Source organism: Carex rostrata, chromosome 7, assembly GCF_964058835.1.
Source record: "Carex rostrata chromosome 7, lpCarRost1.2, whole genome shotgun sequence".
Taxonomy (NCBI): domain Eukaryota; kingdom Viridiplantae; phylum Streptophyta; class Magnoliopsida; order Poales; family Cyperaceae; genus Carex; species Carex rostrata.
In genome coordinates this window covers 2,281,951-2,296,240 of record NC_135924.1, presented here as the reverse complement: position 1 = coordinate 2,296,240, position 14,290 = coordinate 2,281,951, and the positions used below count along the sequence as shown (strand labels likewise).

Sequence of the window (14,290 nt, the reverse complement as noted above, 5' to 3'; positions counted from 1 at the left end):
GATATAAGTAGCCTTAACCCACTACTTAGTGGCCTAATATTAGCTACGTTAATATACTTTTGGAGTATTGCGAGTATTAGACTTTGGTTATTGTATGCCTTGCTTAGTGGCGTTTTGTTGATTTCTATGACTTCTAAGAACTTGGCTGGTTATGGCTATGGTTAACATAGTCCAGACAGATAACATTTTTGCTGTAATTATCTATATTCCAATCAATGGAATGGGCTGAATAGCCTCTTTTAAAAAAAAAAAAATTGACTTAATAGCATCAACAATTAATCCACACACACATATATATATCAAATTCAATAATCGGATTTGACGGGAAGTACAAATTTCATTGATAAAAGAAATTATTTGAAAATTGGATAATGAACAATAATTTGTATGAATTAATTCAGTTTATTTGAATACTTATTTAATTAAAACAATTATAAAGAAACACCATTAAATAATCAGTTACTAAACTTTGTAATGACTCCGTATTATTTTTTTTATTTTTTATTTTTTTTTTAGCAATGTAGGTTGATGGAACAAAGAATGGATACAATAGATTTAATTTGTGTATTGATATTGAGAAGATAAAATGGATTTATATAACTCGGCAAGTTCATAAGAAAATTTGTTCACGCTAGCTGTACACATGTTACAAACAAAAGACTAGGAAAAAATATATAATTTATGTTGTTTATTATTCGTAGATAGCTCCTGAACGAGTAGAAATCTCTATTTTACTATTTTATTTAATTCGACATTCCTCTAATATTTTCACATTCCTATCATTAGTCAGTCATCTAATCACTAACTTCTTTATATATTTTTTTTGAGACAGTTAGAATTTTAGATTTTAAAAATGATAAAGGATTTGTTGATCAACTGATCAAGAAGTTGCTTGTCCATGTTAAGTTCATTGGTGAAATTATTGTTTAAATTCAGTCTTTCATCTTGTTTATTGATAGCTTAGGGGAGTTTCATTTATGACTTGGATGTATTAATATCATCTAATATGTAATATGTTGTGGGTGTATGATTAAGTTGTTTTTAGTATTATCTAATGCAACACCGATCCTTGTTGTGAAGTTCACTCATATTTGTAATATTTTGTGAGTGAGAGTATGGTACTATGCATAGTGTATATTAACAAGCGCTATGGACTGGTCAGTTCGAACTGTTCAACATGATCTCCGTATGAAAATATACTTGCATATCAAATTTTATATTTTTTTCAAATCGAAGTCTGTGCAAGGTTTGCTAATGTAACATCCTTGTGGCCTAAAGTTCTCCATTTATTCATTTATAGTATGTTTTGGTCTTTAATAATTCTCAAAGCATACATAAAGTTTAAAGGGTGACAAATAAATAAGAATATACAGCAAGCCAAGTGATTCTATCCTCAATTAAATAAACAATTACATGTGTTTTTAATAGTTAAGTTTTTTAGATTAGATGGGCATCTTCTTTGACAAATGTAAGTGTGGTATCACTGGTACCATCATACTCTGCCAAACTATTTTATTTTGCAGTGCAATGAACAGAAAAAAGAAGAATATACAAAACTGCCTAGACATGAAATCAGAACCTAGAAATAATATTTGAACAATTACTTGTATTATTCAGTAAAAAGCTAAAAAAAAATCCTAAAAAAATTAAACCTCGTAATAATTTATTTAAGTAGTAGGTCTTGTCATGGTCGATCGACCTCGGCCAGTTGGTATTGTCCCATTATGTTCCATCTCTACTTCATCCTCTACAACTGCAAAATAAAAGTCAAAATTGTAACCTTGGAATTTTTATATTATGAAACAGGAGGAGGGATCAAGTTACAACACTTGAAAGTTACAACAAAGTTACAGCATCTATTTGTTTTATTTTCAAAGTCCAAATCGTCGATCCAAACCGTTAGATATTCAATCTATATTAAAATGTACTTGGGGACCAAATTTTACATTTTTTGAAATTTTTTTGCTATTTATTAAGATGGGTACAAAATCGCTGTTTTTTAATGGTGCAGAATTTTAATAAAAACAGCGATTTTGTACCCATCTTAATAAATAGCAAAAAAATTTCAAAAAATGTAAAATTTGGTCCCCAAGTACATTTTAATATAGATTGAATATCTAACGGTTTGGATCGACGATTTGGACTTTGAAAATGAAACAAATAGATGTTGTAACTTTGTTGTAACTTTCAAGTGTTGTAACTTGATCCCTCCTCATGAAACAGTTACCCAACATTTGGCAATTTGTTGTGTACCATCCAACTATCCGAGTCAACGGTTAAGTAAAAAATAGCCGATTTTTGTATTGATAACACCAAAAAAATAAAGAAAAATCCACCCATCCCATCTTTTTCAGCAAATTTTGATTTGTACCGAAATTTGTGTTATCATTTCAAATAATACCGGCTCTCTCATAAATCAGATTTCAACAGCTGAAAAATTCAACGGTCTTGGTATAAATCGGAATTTGCTGAAAAAGATGGTATGGATGGAATTTTGTTTTTATGCTACGGATGAAAAAAAGGAAAAATTAGCTATATAAATACCAAAAATCTCCATGACCTTTGTTAGAATGTAGTTCAGAGCCCTTGCCATATATCTCAAACAATGTTGAGTGCCAGATACAAACATTAAAAACATACTTCGTGCTATTTGCAAAAATAGATTATATTGGGGTGTTATGTGCAAAAAAACAAACAAAGGTCAGAAGACATACCAGGTATATCAATGTCAGGTTGGTTGGCACCAGAGATGCCGATGCATGCAAACAAAGAGGATTCGTCGATTCCAAGATGCGTGTATGCCAAGTTGATATCATCTATGGTTGCCCTTTCATACAGACTGCTCAACTCCCTTATACATGATACATCCTGTTTTTTGTTTTTTGTTTTTTTTTTTTAAATGGATACAGTCAGATAAAACAATCATGATAAATTATGCAGGTATCAAATTGGGTCCCGGGTTAGCATAATCCAAAGACACAACTAAGATAAAATAGAGAAATGGAGGATTTAGACCTTTCGAGGAACAGATTTAGCCTGCAAGTGGGCCATCAAAGCAAGCCAGTACACGTTATTTGACTTGCAGTCTTGATTATGCTTCATCAATAGTGTCTTCTTTGCCTGTATCAAGAAATGTAGATAACATAAACTGTTACTGTTTACAGTCCTATTGTAATATCACGTGGACTAAACGCATGTCAAGGACTATTATGTCAATTTCAAAGTTCAGCCATTTTATTTTTAAAATTAATTTCAGATGAAACAGAGAATAAATAAGATCCCATTTCTAGCAAACTAAAAAAAACACAACCAATATACACCATTTAATAATATGTTACACTAATATACACTAATATTCACTAATATATACGAGTAAATTAGTAAAAGAAGTGGCATTACCCGATCGAGTTCACGTTGGGAAATTCTGTTGTGGTCGAGACCTCTGAGAACAGCCTTGCATGCATCAACAGCCTTTTGAACCTTTTCAGGAGTAGAGGTTACTGAAATAACGTACCACCCGAGGCCTAATTTGTCAAAAAGGTTCACTTCAAATGACACATCATATGTTAACCCGAGGGAGTCCCTCACAGTTGTGAACAACCTGTCAATAGAAAATAATCATGTATAAATAAAACAGAAGGGAAATTTAGTGAAATAAGAGAAAAAAAACAGAGGTTTTGGGTTCCAGTTAATACCTAGAATTGATGATCTCACCGAGCAAACCCAAAGTGACACCGAAGAAAAGAGGGTGGTTACGAATATTCCCATCTGGCAACTGTGATTCTTCCCCTGAAATGCATAAATCCATCAGAGAAAGGTGCATGAAAAATGCACAACAACAATAATAACAACAGGACAAGAAAGTTTTAGGCCTCGGTAAAATCACCATTTATCCAACACAAATCGCGAGGCAATTTTAGAAAAGATCATCTGGTATTGAAAGAATACAACCTGCTGAAAAATATGCAAAAATACATTCCCACTGCTACCCCACAACACCATTCAATCATCATCTGGAAAAACTAAAACTATTTCTTTAATAAAGTAGCATTTTCCTGAGTTACTCATACCAGCCTTCTTAGTAACTAGGATAAAATAACTACTAGTAATGACACCAAATGTAAATTTTAAAAATACCATTTGAAGAAGAGTCCTTAATCACATGAAAGAGATCCTTCCCATCATGTGTAAATCCCCAGCGATTAGGAGCTGGGCCTGCAATATACGCGCAGGCCCTCTCATCTGTATCATTTATCCGTATCTAAATGATATATGAAAGTCAAGTAAGGACAAAAGTATGTATAGAGAAGACAAATGTGTATATATATTGAGAGAGAGAGAGAGAGAGATAGGGATGACTACATACTTGTTGAAAGTGGTAATCGGAAGGAGAAGGCCGGAACACAATAGGATCAATGAGTTCTAGGTTTTTCAAATTTGAATTTTGAGTTGCGCGAACTGTACCCAGATAATCCAAAATGCAAGACTCTAACTCCTCCTCGGTGAAATCTCCAGCTACGCTCAACTGCCATTTTATAGCTTTGATGTTAGTGTAATTGTACAAGCGAGATATTTGAGTTTGTAATTATAGTTTTCTCTACGAAAGAATATCATATTTTTATCTAAATGTACAAGTATAAAACTATTAATACAAATGTTCAACTACCTTTATGTTAATAAAGTGATAGTCTAATTCAGAAATAGAAGTTTTCACATACAAAATATTCGGATTTGGTGCCATAGGTGCAACAAATCCAAAAGAAATATAGGTGTTATAGATGGTTAATATAATTTAAATTATATAAATGGTATGATAGGCACCTCCATATTGTCCCCAACGAAGTGACTCATGACGGCATCCTTGACAGACTCCATAGTGAGCTCCTGGAGGGATTCAGGTGTGGGCTCCACAAAGCGCTCGTCGCCATTCAACATGGCTTTCATGAGCTTGTGAGCCGTAGACCGCTCTAAGCTACTAGGGATAGTACGGTAAAATGACAGGTATAGCTGCCTCGCTCGATCAAATGCATCCTCTAACCACACATTGTGCTGTCATTCCATATAGAAAACATTACAAATATACCAAAAAAACTGTTCATGCATACCATATAGACCAGAAAGAATCAATAAACATATCCTAATACCTTCTTAAGTTTCTTTCAGTTGATATACAAACAAATCTCTTTCTATATATAAAAAAAAAAAAAACCTAATTAATCTAGGTACAAAAATTAGAACTTCGGATAAGATGGGATAGGGAGGGTTCCAAGGTGACTTCATATGTTCTAGAGTACTACAGTAGTAGTTTCATATATTTTACAAACTGCACATTCTATTATGAGATTAGCACATTTCACCAGATATTACATACTAGGTATAGCACAATGCTTGCTCTTGAGGAAAATCACAAGCTACGACCAAATAACATAAAAAAAATTGCAAATCTAAATGAGCTCAATAGTAGTCTTTGCCAAAGTTTGATTATTTATTTGCCAGAATAAGTACCTCAAGAACCATATGAAGAAGTTGAAAGGCCGCACGCATGCCATTGTCACGAAGCGAAAATCTGAATTCAATATAGATACACTCCTCAGTGCACTCTAGCGAGCAGTTTATCAAATTGTTCACACAGAACAGCTCTACCTGCACCCATCACAACACATCAATAAATTAGCATCACAATTCTTTCTCTTAAAGGAATAAAAAAATTAAGGTATTTCAAGGGGCACCAATGAAATTGAAAGAAAATTAGGTTTTTATTATTACTAGAAGAGAAACATTAACAAATACCTGTTCTCTAGAGAAATTACCAACACAACCTCCTTCACTTAGAGCACGTATTCCTACAATAACTGAGCCTTTTGAGTCGGCCGTTTCAGTTGCCCGCCCTCCACAGACAATGAGTCGCATGACACCAACATTCTTCTCAAAAGGCGTTATCTACATGCAGAAGGACAATACTTGTATAAGTATATTTAGAAAGGGAAAAAGATAAAATCCTTTATTTTTGGCAAAATAAATTAAAATAAATAATAAGGAACACGATTTGTTTCTTCAATGCCCCAAGATTCCAAATGTAAAGTAACAAAATGATAAAAATTATATGAATCGAAACATGTTCAACATTCATATCTGAAATAAACCATGGAGGTTAATTAAAATGCCAGAGTCTAAATTGTTATCGAGTAAGAATTAACAGGTCTTGAGACCAACTTATAGTAGGGACTAAATCTTCTATATGTCAATGGACAGCTGAGCAAATGCTCAAAAGATGGGGGGTTTTCTCCTATTTCCTGACAATATAGGACTTCTTTTATTATGTCCAAAGACTACGTGGGGTAAGATTTAATATCAAAACAATACTAGAGCAGGATTCAAATGACTAGTGTCTTTCACGCCTAAATCGTGCCTCACATTCTCTCCGTTTTCAAAGTCCAAACAGTCGATCCGAACCACTCAACATGATGTCCATATCAAAAAGTGTTTGGAGAAGAAATTATATATTTTTTGGAAATTCTTTACTATTTTTTTAGATAGGTACAAAATCACTGATTTTCAGAAGATTCTGGACCATCCAAAAACAGTGATTTTGTAACCTATCTAAAAAAATAGTAAAAATAGTTCCAAATAATATAAAATTTGGCCTCCAAGCACATTTTAATTAATAAATCATGTTAAGCGGTTCAAATCAACTGTTTAGACTTGAAAAATGGAAATAAGGATGTGAGGCACAATTGAGGCATGAAACACATGAGGTATTTGAACCCTTGCTCATAAGACTAATAAAGGAACCAAATTACCTTGTAGTTGATGGAAATCCCGTTAGCAAGCCTCCGTTGCACTATACCAGTCTCCTTATCAAACAATTTTGTGGAGTTATCTTTCTCATTCAATGCGACAAAGGATGGTTTGTGCTCAAGTTTCATTTGCTCCAGCTGTTCAGTGCTTATAAGCTCTGTCGGCACCTCAAGCTATCATAAATGAATTCCACAAACAAAATAACAAATTATATACTGTAGGACATAGAGACTTAACTTTAATTGCACTCCAAATTAAGGTTTACAACTGTAACGCCCCTAGCATAATAAACAATGATAGTCCCAAAGTATTATAGAATCTTTACTGATTCAAGCATTTGATTAAATGATAATAACAGTTGCAAAATTAATAATGTAGGTGATGTTAACCACCAAATACACAGAAGAATCAACAAAAAAAAAAAAAATGAACAGTCAATATTTGGTGATTTGGTGATTCAATTTTGCTATACATTCAATTTAGTTGGGTCTCATAAAGTACCTCAGGCTCGGGATAAATAGGTTCCTGGAGCCCTTCTTTAATGGAATTAGTGATTTCTTCCACAGTAATCACAAAATCGGTTTCTCCGACACCGTCAACATGGACCTTCTTCGGGACACAAGCAACAATAGCAGTAGGAGGTGGGGCCAAGGGCTGGTCATAGTCTGAAATGAACTCCAACATTTGTTTACCCACTGTATTGACCTAATCATAAGAAATAAGGGAGACAAATATTGAAAGGTTACAAAATGCTGTAACAGAACAGCTCATGTCAGTATAGTTTGCATTCCCATAATGTATGACTATTCGAGAAAACAAGAAACACATCTTAAGCCCTTATGCAAAACTTGGAAATATCATATCTTCCCCTACTTCCGTTTATTTTTTTTTTTTTAAATCCATAAAAAACTTCTCTTTTGTGGCTCATTTGAATAGAGATAAAGGTAACAAAGGAGACACATATAATTGAGAAGTGAAGCATATAATATTTCCAGTTTAATGGGCGCCTGTGTGATATTTCCTATGTTTCTAGGCAATGGATGATATATCTTATATTGCATATTAAACAATGAAAAAAAAAAACGATTTTTGTAGCATTCATCACTGATTTAACATCCTTTGAGATAATTGTGAATAAAAACCCTGCTCTCAATCTATTATGGATTTATGATAAAAAGCAGTAAGTTTCATTAAAAAAATAACAAATCTACCAATGGATTTACTAGTGTCTTTTTACCAAGTTCAAATTGGACTACAAGCAGATCTGGAGGTTGGTATCCAATTTCATATGAAGAGATGTAATAGTTTTTTGAGTTCGACTACCAGTGGGACCATGCAAATAACAGTTGAAGCATTAGGTTTTAATTGCAAAAGAAGGATTTGCAATTAAAATAAAAAATAAAAAATTGGGGAAAAAAATAGTACATAGTAAAAGATCAGGAGGAACATATACCTCGTCTAGGGTTACAGTTTCAGCTACAGCAATCAAACACTCGTAACCCTGCGTTTGATCCATTACGGTATGACCTAATGCATCACTCTCCATTATAAAATCCAAATTATCTACCGATGGTATATTGTCAATCATGGAAGCCAATTGTTCACTATCTTTAATTAAAGCACCCATGTATCGGGTCATCTCTCCCTTTGTTACACCAAATTCTTTCAGTCTTCGGACCTAAAATCCAAAAGTCAGAATAACATCAAGTTTCAAGCCTAGATTAAATTGCATAAATCAAAAGCCAAAGATTCTGGGATCTCACTTTTACACCTACAAGTGCATCTAGTGTGCCATATTGTGCAGAGTCCCAAATTTCTATATTTGTTTTTGAAGGCATGGTATGAAAATGCAAAATACATGCAAACAAAATACAGAGACAAACGGAAAACAAGAAAAAACCTCATGAACAGCAACTTTGATAGCGTCACGCCAGCTCTTCGGTTCAGAAGTAATTGTAAGTGTGGTTACTGCACATCCTTCTCTCCCAGAATCACTGTGGTCCAGGTCTATGGAGGTGAATCGTGGATTTGAGCTCTACCATCCATGCAAAAATACATTTCATAAATAATAAAAACCTTGGATCAAAAGCAAATGTAATGAAATTTTCATAAGTAACAACCTTGTATCGGGTATTGATACGAAAATGTAGAGCAGAAACAAAAATTCTCTTCATCAACATCTCTCTCAAGTCTCGGTACGTTAATCCCTTAGTGATAGGAACCTGTCAGCAAAATCACAAAGTATTGATCGTAAGTTGTTTTAATAACTTTTAAAAACTTAACCCATTAAATAACAATCAGACATTACCAAATACCTTTGCAAACATGTTCAGAGAGAAATTTGGGATCATCTCATGCTGGAAAATCTGAGGCGGTTTAGGCGTTCGATTTAAGCCAGGCAAAGACCACTCATGCTCCACTGGTGGCCTAACCGCTTGTCTCTCCCTCTTCACTGCATTGCTATTTTCGAGCGCTTTAGATTTTGCTGCATTCTCTCTTTCTTTCGATAAGCTGGCACCCATAAAGTTGTTAGCAAAAAGCTTAGCCATGGGATTCTGAAGGGGTGAGAGAGAAGATGGAGGAGGGGAAGAGTTCTTGTCGAAAACGGCCTCGATTTGATGAATGGCGTCAGAGACAGAGGGGATGTCACCTACAAGGTAGAGGGTGGCATTGGCAGGGTAGTACCAGTGCTCATGGAATCGTTGGATTGTGTCCGGGTCCCACTTCTTAATCTGCTCCTCTAGTCCGATTGGGAACCGCTGACTCAGCTTGTTGTCAGCATGCAAATGTTGCAACAACTGAATCCCCCAGTAAATAAAAATTAGTAAATTAGTAAATAACTGGTACAATATTTTCTTTATTAAATGTATTACAAAGAGCTGTTTCTATGTGCTTTTCGGGCCTGTGTAGAATTTTGGAACTGCTTTGGTGATCTTTCTTTTCGATTTAATATTTTGAGGTCATTTTCAACTAATGTAAATTAGTAACCATATCCTTCTGCTCCATTATGTCATAAAATAACCAGTATATATTATGACAGAAAAACTCTCATTTTGATTTGGCATTTGCTTCAATTGCTTTGATCACTAGAGAGTAATATAGCATCTAGGCATATATTTTTTTGGTTGGTACCAGTTTAATCCATCCATATGCTGTAACTATCACAGAATAGTGACTAAAGGAATTCTCTGATTTTAATTGATTGACATGATAAAAAAATGAGTACTTCAAAAAAGAGAAGAATGTGCTTGCCTGACAATCAATGCGATATTCAATTGTGTTCATCATTTGGAGTTCAGATAGTATAGCTTTTCTTTCCTTCTCCACACGAGAAGGAAGAAATTTGGGATCAAATGCAATCTGCCAAAAAAGTTGCAAAATAAAATATTTTTAACCAAAACAATGACCATTAAACACCTTGTTCATCTTTTCTATATTATACCAAAACATGATTTTGTTATCACCAATAATACTTGTGTTTTTAACCAAAACACAAGGCTTTTCTAAATTATAACAAGGCTTTTCAATATCACTTTTAAACAAAAAAAACCTCGTCTTTTTGCGAATATTCCAAACAGTGTTCTATCATGAGCATGTTGAACAATATTCCTGGACATGTTTAAGATACACAATAACTATACAAAATAGAGAGAGAGAGAGAGTCAGACGCACCTCATTTAAGGCATCAAGAACCGAAGGAAGCAAGTATTCACCAGATTCCTGCCAACAAATGATATTAGATTTCATTTTCTACAATCTATACCCAATATTCTCAAGTATTTACAAGAAACAGTAACATTTTCATATTTGCCACAAAGGGAAAGAAAAGGTATGAAAGTTTAATTAATTAGCACCTTGGAATAGGTGGGGGAGTGGATGTGAAAGACGGTATGGTGGAAGTCGGTATAAGCATTTGACCTGGCGCCGGTACCAAGAAGCTTCTCTCTCTTCTTGCTCCCAAGGAAAGTGACGTGCTCTATCATATGTGCTATTCCCTGCTCGTCCTCCTCTTCATCAACTGACCCCACATGCACCTCCATGTGTGCCTCAAACCTTAAAGCATAATTACACCAAGCATCTTAGCAAAGAGATACAGAAATAACCCCACTTTTTCACTTGTTTTAGTGCAAATAACGTGTCTTAACTTCTTTTATGAAATACACTATGAATCTTTCTTCTTTTGGCAGGGTTACTTGAGATCTTTTGACATTGAAAGAGTATTTTTTTAGTTGTACCAACCATGATATTTGCCAAAAAGACCACAACATATCACAAACATTTCAATTAAAAATCAAGGTTCAGTCAAACAAAAATGAATAAATTGCCCCTCAGTATTCATAATTTTACCTCAACATAATAGCTTTATAGTATCATGCTAACACAAGAGTTGGTGCTAAAATTTTACTTCACTTCGATCTATAATTCTATATTAATAGAGAGGCTCAGAGAAAATTGACCATCCTAAGGTGCAAGGAAACATTTATTGAAAAAACCCTTGTTCAACAACTAAAGAAAATTGCCATAATTTCCCAAAGTTTCTACAACCAAATAAACCCACACCATAGGACTATAATGAACAACAAATTGGCAACACATAAATTTATTTTGCCTAGTTTTCATGAAATTTTTAATCAATTCAAGTGGACTTAGATGAGAGCTAAAACTAAGGTTGGATACTTATTGCACATAGAAAAACTTATAAAATAAATAATCTCTATGAAATGCAATCTGTACAAATGATACCTATCTGCGGGATTTTTATTAGGGAGAATAAAGTAGCGAAGGCCATTCTTCAATTCTCCTCTGAGCAGTTTCGGGTGAGATGGAAGTGGATAATTTAACAACCTCTCCAACTCCGCCTTCTCTAATTCCTGGTCCTGGTCCATATAGTTCAGGCCTGGTTTCTCAAGTAATGGATCAGACAGTGCCGGGCTTGCTGCATGGGGCTCGTCAGGCCCAACACTAGCACGTGTCAGATGAGAATCCCTCCCCTGAAAAAATAATTTAACAATTTAAAAAATATATATATAGGAATCACAACCATTGGTTGTTTAGTTATCCAATTCTCAATTACTTGGCTGATAGTACCAACCTTAGAAGAGCATTCTGATAGAGGTTATAAATTGGCAATATGCAGGAAACTCAAATACTGCTTTCAAACAATTTAAACTCATATGAACAAATTTCAAACTATTCCATGCATGCACTTACAGCTAGCCTAGCACCGATAAAACTGCTACGTAAAGGGAAGGTTGACTTGTCAGAGAATGCTCTGGGTGCTCCAGGTGTGAACCTTCTAAGATTTGACAACCCGGCAGTGACTCTACCATGGCTTCTAAAGCAAGAAAGGCAGCTACTTTCTGTACCAGTTACACTGGTACCATCTTTCCATGAACTGTGCAGCCTTGATACTGGTATAGAACCAGACCGGTTTCTTAGACCAGCATTTGACAGCAACCTAAATAAATTAAAAAAAGTTATAATATTTCTTCTCAGTGTCAGCTACTGGTAAATGAGAACCCATGAAAAAGATTGGGATTTTAGATTCGACCTGTGTTGGAGAAGTGCAGAGGAGCGCTGAGAACGCTTCAAACGGAGACAAGGAGCAGCTCCTGTAAAGGCGGCGGAGGCAGGGAGAGACACTAACGAGCGCCGCCGTTGAGATCTGCGGTGGTGGGTCCCGCTTGTCGAAGGGTAGAATTGCGGGACTGAGGTTGCCAGAGAAGAAGTCGCCATTAGAGAGGGCTTTGGAAAAAAAAAAAAAAATTGAAAAAGAAAAATGAAAAAGAGATAGAGAGAGAGGTGGAGGAGAGAGGAGAAGAAGAGAGAAAGAGAAGAGGGATCTTTTTTGTGCCTAGACCGGGTTCAATTCTGGTTTTAACAGAGAAGAAAGATAGTGAAGAAAGAAATGAAAATATCTCTTTGCAAATGAAACAAGTAAAGATTGTGGACCATAACAAGCCAAGTTTTAATAAATTTCTGAATATCTTCTGTGCCATCCCATGTGTTGTCATCCGTGTACAACTTTGTTATTTACATGTAAGCATAGTGACAAATGAATTATTCATGTTCGGTTTTACAGGGTCAAATATTCATAATTCAGATAGTGACAAATGAATTATTCGTGTTCGGATTGACAGGATCAAATATTCATAATTCAGGTATAATTTAGGTATAATTCGTGAATAACTTGAAAAGTTCGGGAAAATGTTCGTAAAATTAGTGAATAATTTGATAAAAGTTTGATCAACTGAATATTTCATCAGTACAAAAAAAAACGAATTATTTGTGAATTTTATCACTATGTATATAAGCATATAACAAATAGTATTATACTCTAATTATTGTTTTTAATTTTATTCCAAATTTACCTAGTTTTTTTTTTTATCTGTTGTGTATAAATATCAATATTTTAAGTTCTGTATATTATGTGAATTATAAAACACTGAACTATTAATTAATTATATTTATATTATATTTGAATTATTTTCAACTTTTAAACCTGTCACTGTGGATTCAAGAACTCGAAATTAATTAAAATTAATGAACTAACAATTGAATTTAGATTCGCAATTTATTTTTAAAATTTGTTAGAAAGTTGGTTTGAAATTGCAAAAACAGCACCTAGTATTGTATACTATTCAATGGTTTAAATAGCGTTTATCGCGAAATAGCGTACGGGTTAAAAAAATCGCGCTATGCTCAAATAGCGGCGCTATAGCGCGGAATAGCGCGCTATAGCGGCGCTATGTGGGCATAGCGCCATAGCTTTTTTGATCGGAAAACGCTATAGCGGTGCTATAGCGCCGCTATAGCGCGCTATTTAAAACACTGATACTATTTAACTGAACTTTCAACATTGTATAATTCTGAGTCAGAGAAGGAGACAATTAGTTAAAAGAAAGGACCGAAATTTTTTCACTTACCACCTCATACTTTAAATATTCGTACTTTATCATTAATTGTCTAAAAATTCATATTTTGTCACGTGCACGGACTATGTTTTTTTTCAAGAATTCTGTACCTGTTCAGTTGTACAAAAATATGAACTTTTGGTGCGGAGACTCAGTCTGCACACGTGACAAGAGATGAATTTTTGACAAATTAGTGATAATGTTATAATTTTGAAATATTGAGGTGGTAATTAAAAAAATTTGGGAAGAAAGCAAAATGCATGAAATATTATTTCTTTTAAAGAGAAGAAAAGACATGAGAAATTGTCATTTAGTTTGAATGATCTTGAAATGCTAGGGAGCTTCTAATTGTCTCTGATTTGTTCGAATAGGATTTTTTTTTTTTTGTAATTATTTATTGTTTGGACTCTTGGAGTAATATTTGAGCAATTATTGTCGTTTAGTTATATTTGAATGGGTTAGATTTGAATACTGAGGTTTTACTATTCAAGTTGCTAACACAGTCCCATTGCTTAATAGGAAAGAAATATTTATTTTTTTTATTATTTTTTCATTGCGGTCAACAATAGTGGTCTGAA

The 14,290-nt window shown here is 34.1% G+C and overlaps 1 protein-coding gene across 1 annotated transcript; it reads right to left on the bottom strand.

Moving 5' to 3' along the window:
- Positions 1-1,495: 1,495 nt before the first annotated feature.
- On the bottom strand, positions 1,496-12,733 carry LOC144556904 (Insulinase (Peptidase family M16) family protein). The gene is made up of 22 exons (XM_078305398.1): positions 12,350-12,733; positions 12,010-12,256; positions 11,542-11,789; positions 10,653-10,851; positions 10,471-10,518; positions 10,051-10,158; positions 9,114-9,596; positions 8,919-9,020; positions 8,699-8,833; positions 8,252-8,476; positions 7,300-7,503; positions 6,801-6,971; positions 5,791-5,940; positions 5,506-5,643; positions 4,822-5,049; positions 4,367-4,525; positions 4,138-4,261; positions 3,696-3,789; positions 3,400-3,601; positions 3,016-3,120; positions 2,715-2,868; positions 1,496-1,753 (listed from the first exon to the last, which is right to left on the bottom strand). Exons 1-22 carry the CDS (start codon positions 12,532-12,534, stop codon positions 1,668-1,670), a joined length of 3,795 nt encoding a protein of 1,264 aa, XP_078161524.1. The 5' UTR covers positions 12,535-12,733; the 3' UTR covers positions 1,496-1,667.
- Positions 12,734-14,290: the final 1,557 nt, after the last annotated feature.